The following is a 13,252-nucleotide window of genomic DNA, read 5'->3' as shown; positions in this document are numbered from 1 at the left end:
CCTCCACCAAAGAGGTTACATTTTCATTCTGATTTTGACCTTTTAACTTCATGGATACATGTGACCTGTCTTTTTTGTATGTTGATGATTTGATATTTATTAACGGGTGTTCCACTTATATTTTTTTGTTAAAACCACACAACACAATGATCATGACAATTATCAAAGTAAAGAAATATATATATACTGTATATTCCTCATAATTTTGAATGGATGGAAAGTTGTCAGGGCGGCACAATGATCGATTGACTAGCACTTTGGCCTCACAGTGCAGAGGCGAAGGGTTTGAGTCCAACTCCGGCCTTCTGTGTCAAGTTTGTATGTTCTACTCGTGCCTGCGTGGGTTTTCTCTGGGTACTCTGGTTTCCTCCCACGTTCCAAAAACATGCATGGCAGTTTAATGGAACGCTCTAAATTGTGAGCGCGGATGTTTTTTCGTCTACAAGTATGTGTGCCCTGCAATTGGCTGGCAACCAGTTCAGGGTGTATTCCGCCTACTGCCCGAAAACAGTTGGGACAGGTTCCAGCTTGCCCGCAACCCTTGTGAGGATCAGCATATTAGAAAATGAATGGATGTCCCAGCTGTCTTGTCTAGGGACAATTTAGAATGTTCCATTAACCTGCCACGCATGATTTAGGACTGTGTGAGGAAACCAGAGTACCCAGAGAAAACCCACACAGGCACGGGGAGAACATGCGAACTCCACACAGGAAGGCCGGAGCCAGAATCAAACCCTGCACTTCTGCATTGTGTAACCAGTTTTCTACCAAGCCGCCCCTTTGTCTTTAAATTTTTATTAACTCATTCAGTTCCAGTCAATTCTGGACGAAGTCTGAAAAGACGTTTAAAAACGTCTTTGGGAGTGAAGGAGTTAAATTATTACCATATATAAATTAGTCACTCTAAACAGTTCACACTAATTTTCCCGTGAAGCTGAACCTACACGAATATCAGAGGACAAGGGATTCACATTCTTTCAAGAAGCAGACCCCTGTGAGCCATGTGTGCTGCGATGAGGATATAACACCGATTGCAATAATGCAATCATAAATTGGTAGGCAGTTAAGTTGAGAAAGATGGATGATATGTGAGGCAGACTGGAAAGGATGGTGGGACAATGTGCTTCATCACAATTCTCTTCCCTCGGGTACTTACACGCACATTCGCCCGCCATCAATACGCGTGCTCGTCTTCACTCACAGAGCAGGAGACTCAAGCATGAAATGAACATGAGCGGCATGAACTTTGACTGGCATTTTCATACAGTGCCAGGATTGATGGAGGTCTGTAGACATAGCTGAATGAGCTTCTGACCGGAATGAATATCTTGACTTATTTTGCTCGGAAATATATTAAGGCTAGTTAACCCCAAATATGTACTGTCCGTCACAACTCAAACACACAAAGATGCGTGAGCACTGCCACGACGACAATCGTCACGTCTTCATCAATTACCTGTCCATTAGCATCACGGTCTACGATAGCAAGGGATTGGATGACATCATTGGGTTGGAGATGAATTCTGGAGCTCAGTCAACCACAGGGAGGAGGCCCCCCAAGACAGAATCAGAACATGTCAAATCATGTCGCCTAGAAATGCTGAGCGATCCGAAGGAAGTGCTGCCAATGGAAGGACTGATAGATGAAGCATCTGCATCATAAAAAGTGAATTATTGTAAAAACTTTATGTCGTCACTTGATTGGGCCAATGGTAAAAAATGCATAACGTATTATTTAGCTGATCCAAAGTAGGGAAAAAAATGCTATTCGTTCTCTGTTTCTTTGCTTATGAAAGAGGGTGTTTTTTTTTTCATTGCAGCTCATTTTGTTTATTGGCAGTACTATTCAAAACCAATTTCCACAAACCTTTTTGTGACGCTGGGTGGCATTGGCGAAGAAAGTGTCCATTGTGGTGTAGACGGGAAATCTGGATTTCCCCTCCTCCCCCACTTTTCCAACATTGCAAATCAGAGCACTTTTTTGCCATCCATCCATTAATCATGCACGGGTTTAACGACAAAATTCAGAAAATGTCTCTGAATGTTCTGAACTTTTATTTTCGTGCCAGTTGTCATATTGAATAGAATAATGTCGCCTGGAGGAGTTGCCATAGCGAGGGACTGGATCTCCCCTGTGTCGATGTCATGTAGCACTTAGTTGAGACTAAAATTGTGTCAAGACACCATTAATCTGCAATCACTTCCACAAAATTGGTAGAATCAAATACGGTGCCAAGCCCTTTGTGTCAAATTTGGACCGAAATCAGTACTCTTAGGACTGTTATTAAAAGTACTCCTAGCCTTTGTAAATGTCTGCATTGTTCCGCTATCAAGTCTGTTTTATTGATTTTTTTCTCACATCCATTTTGCTAGTGTCTCTAATGTGTATGCTGTGAGAGACAAAAATAATAATAATAATAACTATGCATGGCGGCCCTCTGAAGTGGTGGGACAGAGCTCCGTTCACATCTGCCAAAGACCAAAACAAACTGATTAATTTCAAGGCCACGCCCGGACAGCCCAGTTTGCCGCCCGCATATCCATCTTGGCAGGCGTACACAACACTGGCGTTCTCTTTCAACGCTTCATTCACTATAAGCCGGGCGATTTGTCTGCCACCACAAGGCCCGTTGTCAATGGAGTACGTTTTATGGAGCCAGCAAGAGATTACCTCCAGCACTCTGCTCCTTCCGTGTACGTGTACTTAGCCTATCGCCTTGAAAATTTATCATGACTATGTTTCTCAAGAATCTGAATAAGACTCGATAATGGGCTCTGCACCTTCAGCGCACACATCTCACTTCACCTTGCCTTAAGGAGCTGAGCGCAAGCAGCCCGGTGACGGAAAAAGCAAACAAATCAGCATCTCATACAAATCGTCGCGCGCACAGACACACACACACACACACACACACACACACACGCACACACACAGACACACACTTCATATTAAAAAGTCACCTTGATGAATTCTCTTGTCAGTCCAGACCGCGGCTCCATTGTTTAGTTCCAGTCTGGCCCTTTGTTACACATGGTCTTGCAACAACACCAGCAAACACACCAGCGAATACAGTATTACCTGGAAATGTATTTGTTAATGGTTTCCCTGAGGTGGATTCCTGGTCATCCACCACCATCCACTGCACTATGCCACTGAGTAACTTGGTCCCTCCCTATGTGTTCACAAAAGGGTGTCGATCTGTTTTTAATTAATGCTTCAGAATCTGGTTGCATTACAGCCATGTGGCGCAGAGAGATGGCACTGCGAAAAACTTAATTTATAATTAATTCATGCCTGTTGTAATGCAAATTACCCATACTTACAGGAGTGGAATACAACTGTGTTGCCAGCAAGTCATGTGTTTTGGGTTTTTTTGATTGTTTTTTTGTTTTTTTAGTTTAACTACAAGACTTGTAATTTGACAGACATTCCGGATTATCATCACAGATTATTCACCATCGGCAAAAATTCGTCCTCGTGCCGATCAAGATTTTGTGACAAAATAAACTTTCTTTGCTGAGGTTAATGTTTGAAAAGTTGCATATTCTCACGCTAGCACGAAGGTGCCTGACCTGATGGTGGCTTGGTGCCTTCCCAGCTCATTACAGGTAATGATACAGCTGCCTATTCCCAAATCACACACTTTGATTGAAAGGTTTACTGGATAGCGGTTATCAAGGATAATGGAGTGGCTTAGCATGTTTGTCTTCAATAAATGAGGGCAACACCACCATAAGAATGACGGGAAGGCTGCAGAGCAAATTGGCTAAAACAGCTCGGCTCCCCTGCACAGGTATCTGAGAGAACATCTGGAGCGTGTGAAGACATACAATGACCTGCAGCCACACCAGCAAAGGGCAAGATAATACATACAGTACACTTACAGTGTGAGAAAAAAAGATACAAAAATACACTTTAGAGTCGATTTAGTACTCCTACGACTGAATTAATGTAGTGATTACCTTGAACCTTGACAGACAGCTATGATGAACACTATACCCCATTTTCAATTACAGCAAACCCAAAGTGGGCTCCAATGCTGTGAAATTAAGTATATTTAAAGAAACCCCCCACCCTAGAGAACTGCAACCACCTGCTTTACTCAATAAAAAGAGTGTTCACTCCACTGAGCCTTTAATTTCATGCTACTCTAACACTGTAGTGCACAGTTAGTGGGGCCCATTATTTGATATTTATAATGCTGCATTACCTTAGGTTTGCTACCTACTGTTACGAACAAATCTTTTGAGAAAAGCACATTTTTCTGCCCACCTAGAAAATATTTGGATTTTTAACATGCAAAAGTAAAAAAATCTACAAACTTACTGTAAATTTTCTAAGTCAGTCAAAAGTACCGTATTTTCCACACTATAAGGCACTTCGGAGTATCAGGCGCACCTTCAATGAATGGTCTATTTTAAAACTGTTTTCATATATAAAACGCACCGCATTATAACGCGCATAGAATCGAAGTTACAATAGTGGCTGTGGTTGCGTTATGCCTCCACTAGATGGAGCTAGGCTAAAGGAAATACAATACAATAAAATACAGCTTTATTTATGTCAAGCTTTCACAACCGCTGCAGCTGTAACAAAGTGCTTTACAGAACATTTAAAATACTACGTCAGCTTTTGAGAAAATTGAATGCTTTTAGGTGCGCCTTATAGTGCGGAAAATACGGTCATATGAAATCATCTCTGAACCATTATCAGCAACATTGAATAGTTATGCCAAAGGAGAAATAATTATGATGCGTTGAAGTGCCAAAAAGGTAATCACCACAACAAATGTGGTGGGCAGCTGCATAAAGAGTAAACAATAGAATTTGAGTGGAGGGGTAAATTGGCGGCGAGCAGCTGCGGGTGTTCACAAATACAACACGGCAGAGCAGTGAAGAGCCATGACTGATGCCTGAGGTCTGTGCACCACTTGACACCACATTATCACTCTGTGCTCCCACACAGACATGCCGTAAAACAACAAGTCACACAGCGACCACGTATGACGCGAAGAGAGTCGACTCATCTTTCACCCCCCCCCCCCCCCCACAAACACACACACTGCTGAACGTGCACACGCGTGTGCACGCCCCACGTTCGGGCCACAGTGGCAGAGGTGCTTTGAGTTGAACAGGATGTTGTGGTCATATTCTCTTTTAAATCTGCTCAAGTTTTACCGCCTGAGGTGTTTTTAAACTTTCTTTTTCTTGCCCCTTCTTTCCAGCAGGCTGCCAGTCACTTGGTCCTTGAGTTTGTCAACCTGACAGTGTACACCTGTTCCAAGCCATGAAAGTGGAACGTAATCAAAAGCTGACACAAAGGCTTGAGGTCGCCGGACTCAGAAGAGGTGTTTATCCCACGCGCCTGACTGAGAGTTAGCGCAGCAGTCGTTTCTTTGCAACAATGCTTTGTAAGCACGAACGACAATGTAATGTCCTTGTCGGATTCTCAACCATGGCAGCACTGCTGAGTGACAGCTATTGAAATCTGTGTGTGGGAAGAGAGGCATCGATTGGAAAAAAATAAACTACCGTATTTTCCGCACGAAAAGGCGCACCTAAAAGCCTTCCATTTTCTTAGAAGCTCACAGCGCGCCTTAAAATCCGATGCGCCTTGTGTAAGGTCATTACAGTAATATGTCAACCCCAAAATGGCTCCTTGACATGCTTACAACGCAGAGTTCAAACTTAAGGCGATCGGTTTCGCGGTTGAACACAGAAATAGAACAGCGGCAAGAGAGTTCAACGTTAACGAGTTAATGTTATAACTTGCTGTTGGTTTCAGTGAACTGTGTCGCTGCTTTCTTAAATACGTTTTACTGACATCTGATCGCCGTTACATAAATCAGGGTGTAGTGTAGTGTGGTGCTCTGTTGGCATTTCCTTGAGCGTAGCTCCATCTAGTGGATGCATTGTAGATTGCATCTTAAAAAGCGGTGCGTCCAATATATGAAAAAAACTACAAAATAGGCCATTCATTGAAGGTGCGCCTCATAATCCAGTGCGCCTTTTAGTGTGAAAATACGGTAGTACTGTACTTTCAAGAAAGTTAAATTACGAAGGTCACACATGAAAATGAGACTCAGGACACTTTTTAGCCCTGCAAAATTTGCGGCATGATATAAGTTTGTTTCACTTAGTCCTTCAACAAACATGTAAACTGCTTTCTTAGACATGGACTGATTCATTAAGTCCAACTGTGTTGAGTGGCAAGCGGGAACAAAAATATGTCGGATCACGCATGAATACAAATGCGGTGCCTGTGATTAATTTGCTTTCCAGTTTTTTATGAATTCAACAGACAAAAAGGCCTGTGGTTTATTGATTCCAGAGAAGGCATTCATCTATAATAGATTTAGACACATCTTGCATACATCATAGCCTTTTTTTGCGTTTTTCCAACTACTATTCTCATTAAAATGAGGTTGCTCTGCATCAGCTCCACATAATACACATATGTAAGACCGATAAGAGCCCTGTAGGAAGGTCTCTATTAATGAATTAGTGTGCTGGTTGAACTCGCAAGATTCAACACTACATTTATATTCATGAAGCCGAGTTTATGAGAGGGTGTTAAACACTGCTGACTCCATCATTGACCTGCAGTGTCTGCAACCACCAAACGCTCGTGGAGCTAAAACCCTTGCATCAGCACATTTTCACGTGAAAGCAATCACCAGACAGACATTTTGGGGAAATAAACACTGGTGTTAGGGCTAATTGAGACGATATAGAGAACGCTCCTCTAAATATGAGTTGCTGTTCTTTCCAGGGTACTTTTTTTTATTTAAAAAAAAAATCAATTTCATCTTACATTAGGCTGAAAAAGAAATGACTTGCAGGTTAATTTGTAGTTTCCACTAACAACCCAGACTAAACCTAACTCCTCCCCAGTATACAAAGATGTTAGTCTATTAATTGCAATGTATCACTTCAACATTTGCCACCAAATTGTAATTTCATACTAGCCAGGGCTTTAGTGCCTCCTTGTGGCATTAAAAAAAAAAAAAGGTTGGTTTCATCTGGAAATAGCTAAAAGGAAGGTTCCGAAGAAAAGAAAAAAAATATGATAACCGCTCGTGAGTTCATGAAAAGGTGAGGGGTTAACTGTATACTTACTGGTGTGAAGCTAGTGGGGTTTTAATTACATTTGCACAAAGGCTACCCATAGCGTTCCCTTTGCTGTCTTGAACTACTTCTTTCTCACAAATCACCTTCTTCAAAAAGGGGAATTGAGAGCCTCCATCAGCACTGTGACCGAGGCGTTTCAGCTGGTCAAGCTTGTCCCACTGGCATCAAATTAGTCCAAGATGATCGCATTCCTTTGCGGGCGACGAGCTGCACGCAAACCCTAATCACCTTTTGTGGTCACTGACACTATGCTGACTTTATTTCATAAGCCGGCTGAGGACACAGACACACAAAAACAAGAATCAAAGCAGGAGTTGGCATGTGAGTATTTTAGCCAACCAACCACAAGGTCCTGTTTGTAGAGTCTGTGATTACTGCAAGGCGCTAATTTGGTACTTTGAAGTTGGAGTTTTATAGTACATGGCCCTCTTCCTTTCCGTAATTCCGAGCCACCGTGTCCTGCCGCAATAAGCTTGAATCTGCTTCTCTCTATTGAAAGAATGCCCGTAGGTTTTAATTATGCAAATAAAAGAGGATGAGTTTCGGTTTGATCAATTCGGGAGGGGGCTCGCAACCATTTCTGCATGTTTTCAATCTTCTGCTATTTGGTTTAGTCTTAAAACAAAGATATAAAAACAATTTCACGAACCCTCGAATTTGCATAAATATTAAATGAATCAAAGGCTCCAGCGGTTGTATTAAATGGGTCACTCCCTGCAGGTACCCATCAAGTGGAAGCAAATAAATAATTGGGGACACAGGCTCACAACAAAGAAGATACTGTTAGTGTGGTTTTTCCGTCTAGGTCAAAGGAAATTGTTATTGCATTTAGTGCATCTACATCAGAACAAAGCTGATTTCCAACACAGTGGAGCCTTCGTACTCAAATGGCCCCGAGGCCAAACAATTTGACAATATGCTATTCAACTAGTTTGTTATCTCTCAAAATGTTAGATCAGATGTCGGCAACCCGCGGCTCCTGAGCCGCCTGCGGCTCTTTCATTTTTATGTTGCGGCTCTGCGTGGCTTGGGAAAATAAATTACAAGTGTTCGATGGAAATGCATGTTCTTTGTCTCAAACACGTGTATCACTTCTGTTATGTTCTCTGACTGTACAAAAGGTGGCAGTTTTGTGATAAAAATACTGTTGAGATGAAAAAGGAAGAAGGGGAGTTTTGTAATGGCGGCAAAACTGAGTATGAACTAGTGTTGTGCTGTTGATACCTCGATAAGAAAATAGTGTTTGGCTACACTCTGGCCTTGTTATTTTGCCTCCCAACAACACAACTTCTTTCTTCGAATCTGTCGGTGATCAGCATTCACCTTCTTCAGAGACGTTTGTGAGCACTTGACGAATCGGCAGGCAGATTTGAAAAGAGTACGGGTACTGGACAGGCCTGCCTTCAGTCCAGACCAGTCTTCCATCGAAAATGTGTGCCGCATTATGACAACGAAAACCCGGACTGTTGAACGGCTGAAGCTGTACATCAAGACTATGTCTCCGAGCTGGCCTGGGAACGCCTCGAGAAGAAGTGGCTGGGGAGAGGGGAGTCTGGGCTTCCATGCTAAGGCTGCTGCCCCCGCGACCCGACCCCGGATAAGCAGTAGAAAATGGATGGAACATTTATTTAAACTGCACACTAATTGGAGACCATCAGTAGTTGTCACACTGTAATCCCAATAACCATGAAGAAAGACAACGTTAAAATTCTTCTGCAATATTTTCATGCTCGATCGATGTATTACAGCACCTTCATGTTGGACAATCTTTCCTGACTGTTCACCTACACTGCAGTGTTTCTGTATTCAAACAATAAGGTTACAACTCGGGTGGGGGAAAGAGGGGGGATTTCTGGGGACTTCCTCTTGACAATAACATATCAGCCAGCGAATGAAAAAGGAGGGGGAGGCTCGACTTTGGGTAAACAGTCTCCACTCTCTTTTATTCGTGACAACTGCAGACACAACATTGGCCAAATTCTGTCCAAATTCAACAGGTAGAACCGTTGCAAATTTAGCAGTCACCCCGAGTTGCTCCTCTGACCTTATTCCTGCCATGGAGGCAGCAATTTGGAGCAACAGGTGAGCAGCTCAAACTCACCAAGACAATGGTTTCATTATGCACTAGGGATCCAATGACCATATTCAACTTAAAACACTCTGCCATCAATGTTTGCCACCATGGTCCAATTTAGCTCTCAACAAGTGCAAAATGCCGATCTTACAGCAGGCACAGCACCTGGTGAAGGCCGCAAAGTGCGGTTGAATGGTCCTGCACTAAAATGCAGTTCCCGCGGGGGACTAGCACTCAAGGGGAAGCTTAATGTGTTGTCCTACCTGATACCCAAATATGGATCTGATATGCACCGAGCAGAGACCACACATGAAGATGTGTGGAACTCCGAGTCCAGGTGCCCCTTGTCCCTTGTATACCTGCCCCCCCCCAGCCCCCTCCCACCCTCCACAACCTCTATGAGCATCAGCTGCTATGGGATTTGCAGGGAGAACTTTGAAGAGCTGTAACCCAATCTGACTTTTGAGGCTGCCTCACTAAAATGGGACAACAAAAGGCGTACCGTGCCTGGGGGCAATAGCAGCCCGTCACAACAACAGTGGACTCCGAGCCTATATTTAACAGTGGTGGGAACTGTGCGCGCAGCCATACAGGAACACTTTCAATGCACATTGAAGGTCGACTGGGACACGACTTCCTCCTCAGTCTACAAAGTAAGTGGCTGGTTTAGTTCAGTCCCCTTCAACCCCCTTCCTTAGACCCAGCAGCAAAACGAAGAGATAAGCATTGTTTAACCAAACAATGGCCCACTTTCAAAATCGACAAACCTCTCTGGCACCCGAGGCCAGTTTTGAAGTTAAGCGCCGTAATAAACAACTTTTCCCCGTGCAGCTACAAAACGTCAGGTGGATTTGAAGCAATCGTCTTTGAATACGAGGGTTAAAAGTAGGTGGTGGCCATGACAGCCATGAGCATACCTGTCAACTTTTTGGAGCGCCAACCTGTATAAACTACCAAAAAAATCCTTATAAAGAGCAAAAAATCCTTATAACATACCAAAGCATTTTATATGTCAAAATAACGGCAGAAAAAAACCACGAAATTTTCAATGATATTTATTGTAGATCTCCATAATACAATGTCTGGTTAATGTCTAATCATCATTCTACTTAGTGGCATTACTGTGTTCAGAGTTGTATTTCTGCGTTACTTTTTTCACCAACTCCAAACCATTTGGAGTTGGTGAAAAAAAAAATGGAAATGTTCAGAATCCGTATGATTTGTGCGATACGGCCATACACGTAAGATTCACCACAAAATCCGTATGAACTATGGCTAAACCGTATGAGTTGACAGGTATGCATGAGTGAACTAAGTACACTTTTCAATGCTTTAGGTCAAGCCTTTGTAAAAATGACAGACCCACGTATTGACTGACCAGACAGATTCATTTATGAAAAAAGTATGACGTTTGAACACAGGAGGTCTCCACCTGACAGTGTTGAGATATACAGTATGTGCTTACTTGGATGACAAGTACAAAATATAGATATACAATGTACAATGATAGTCACTTTTCAGGTGCTAGCGTCTAATAAGAGCCATTTGTGGAGTGTTTTTAAAAAAGACAAAAAGTCAATGGAGCAGTTTCTTATTACTTCATATGTGCTTTTCATTTGACCGCTTGATTTGAAAAAAAGCTCCAAAACAATATCCAAGCTTTTGCACGAAAATGTTGTCCTCTAAAACGTGCAGAATGCAGTCTGTGTGCATGGATGTAGTTTTCTTTCTTTCAGTATTTTCACTGACAGGTGGAAAGGGGAGTTTGCACCGTTGTAGGAGTGAACACAGTGACTTATTTCTTGGCCAATGAAAGCAACTCCACTCATTCTCTCTAATTCCAGCGCAGGAGAGGCATGCATACAGCCTTTGCGGTAGCAGAGATAGACTCGCTGATATCCACGGAGAAGATCTAAGTGAGCAAAATAAGTCGATAAGGAACTGACCTCCATTTGCGAATGATGTAAAGTTGACCAGGGCACGTGGAAACCACCTTCCACCTGGTCGGTCATTTTTGCCCATTTGTGTGAATCCCCAACCCTCCTCCTAATAGCTATGCAGCATTCCAGATGTGTGAGTTTTTCGGCCAAGCGCATTTACACCTGTCTATAAAAATATATCCCCAGGTGTAATCGACCAATTATTTTTCAAAAATGTCCATGTCTACTGTATACTCGACTTTTCCAGTCAATCTGTATATTTGCTGCAACCTGCTGTCACTGTGAGCTCAGTGACCACTTCCCTTTGAGAAAATCCTTTTTAAAGCCTCTCAATTGTGATTTATTGTTGATCAATTGTTAAGTCTCGTCTTGGTCTCAAAAAGTACTGACACCTTGAAGAGTTGGACGTGTGCATCCAAAAGTTTAGAGAAGGTCAATTTAAGTCCACCTGTAAATGTTTTAAGGGATTTTAAGTTCATAACCAAGTCCTGACATTTTGTGAGTAGTGTAGTTTGTGTACATTTTGAGCTTTGGAAAAAATTTAAATACTACTTCCTTAGTGTCCATCAATTAGCTTTATACTGTACCTACTGTACGTATTGTATACACCTAAAGCAGAAAGTTTAAATCAGAGAGAAACAAGACCTACCTTGAATGAGGTTTGGTCAGCCAGGCCCAACGCCAGCTTCCTCAACTCAGACACTTTCTTCTGACAACTGTGACAAAAGTCTCCCTTCTCCTCTGTCTCGGGCAGAGAAACCGAGCCGGCGCCCTCCGGGGCAGGCCGGTTGCTGCAGCGTTCGTCCTCCGCAGAGAGGAGCCTCTTCCTGGGGGTGACTGGAGACTCTCCAGTCGGACATCCCTCCAACTTCAGCGGGGGAAAAAAGGATGAGTTTTTGTTAGTTTCACCTGTCACGCTCAATGCCACACCTTGAGCATCAAGTCATGAACAGGTGTGTGTTTTGACAACATTTCAAAAGGAAGCGTGTTTCAGAAGTAATTCAACCAAGCCGCTTATTTTAACACTTACTCTTGGATGCCTCCCTTCGTCAAGAGCAAGCTGGTCGTCCCCAGGTGCATTCATTATACAGTATTTGGCAAAGCAGCTTTGAAACAAGCCGCCTCAAAGGTTGTGATCGAGACGTGGACGAGTCATATCGGTTGCGGAGATGACTTAACCTGTCATCTGTTGGAGTCCACCTCAAAGTGTCCAGAGGAGTTTGCGAATCAGTGCACGACCAGGAGCGTGCTTAGTTGTGCGCAAGAGGCGGTATTATGGTGTCGGAATGGGAGGGCTAAAAGTACAACTATTAGCGTAAACTCGGCACGAAATATCGTTTAAACATGTTGGCTCGTGTCTTGTTCAACAGAGTGAAATGAGTGGATTTGGGAATGTTTTGGAAAAAAACTAAATTTAAAAAAAAAACGTGCTTTACTTTTTTTCTGAGCTGGAGAAATCCTAAAACGAATATCCACAAAAATATAAATATCTCCAAAATGCATATAACAGAATGATATCAGATTAATCCATTAACTCTATGACATTTGACGTAAATTTGATTTCACGTTTTTTTCCAACAAAAGTGATCAAAAATGACGCTCAAAGTGATTGATTATTTCATGAGCTCCTAAACGCAACACGCTTGAGCATATTTGGCGTTACTCTGGCGCCACCATCTGGCAAATGGTGGCAACACCTCCACCCGAAGAGCAGTGGCGATGAAGTGCGGAGGACTGAGTTGAGGTTAAATATTTCATTAGTAAAATTTCAATATTTCATGGTGGGAATGACGTAAGTGGCAGCGGCCTCATGAAACACCGAAGACCACCGCGGTGCCCTCGTAAGGTGATTGTTGCATTTGAAATACAACAGTGGCAACATGTGATTCGTGTGTGTGCGCGCGCGCGTGTGCGTGTGTGTTTTATTTTAATTTGTTTTTTACTTTTTTGTTTTATGATACGCTGCAATTTTTTGTGCAAATTTGAATCTAGACTTATTAATAAAAACGAGTTTTCCATATACAGTGGAATAATATCCAATCATCTAAATTAAACGCATCAAGTGGCTCACACTTTCTCATTTGTCCATAATTTTTCTAATGTAGAT

At 42.6% G+C, this 13,252-nt stretch overlaps 1 protein-coding gene across 1 annotated transcript in view; it reads right to left on the bottom strand.

The window, feature by feature from the left end:
- Nucleotides 1-12,354, bottom strand: part of kif26ab (kinesin family member 26Ab) — a 65,896-nt gene extending 53,542 nt beyond the window's left edge. Inside the window, exons 1-2 of the mRNA XM_086127813.1 lie at nucleotides 12,176-12,354; nucleotides 11,795-12,013 (exon numbers count right to left, since the gene is read on the bottom strand). Of these exons, the coding sequence (XP_085983939.1) occupies nucleotides 11,795-12,013; nucleotides 12,176-12,229 (273 nt within the window). The 5' untranslated portion in view covers nucleotides 12,230-12,354. The remainder of the gene's footprint in view (nucleotides 1-11,794; nucleotides 12,014-12,175) is intronic.
- Between the last annotated feature and the right edge of the window lie 898 nt (nucleotides 12,355-13,252).

Source organism: Hippocampus guttulatus, chromosome 13 (genome assembly GCF_054856545.1).
Source record: "Hippocampus guttulatus isolate MCC_2025c chromosome 13, RoL_Hgut_1.0, whole genome shotgun sequence".
NCBI lineage: Eukaryota > Metazoa > Chordata > Actinopteri > Syngnathiformes > Syngnathidae > Hippocampus > Hippocampus guttulatus.
Note: the sequence above shows the minus strand (reverse complement) of the source record. Positions and strands in the feature narration are given on the sequence as shown.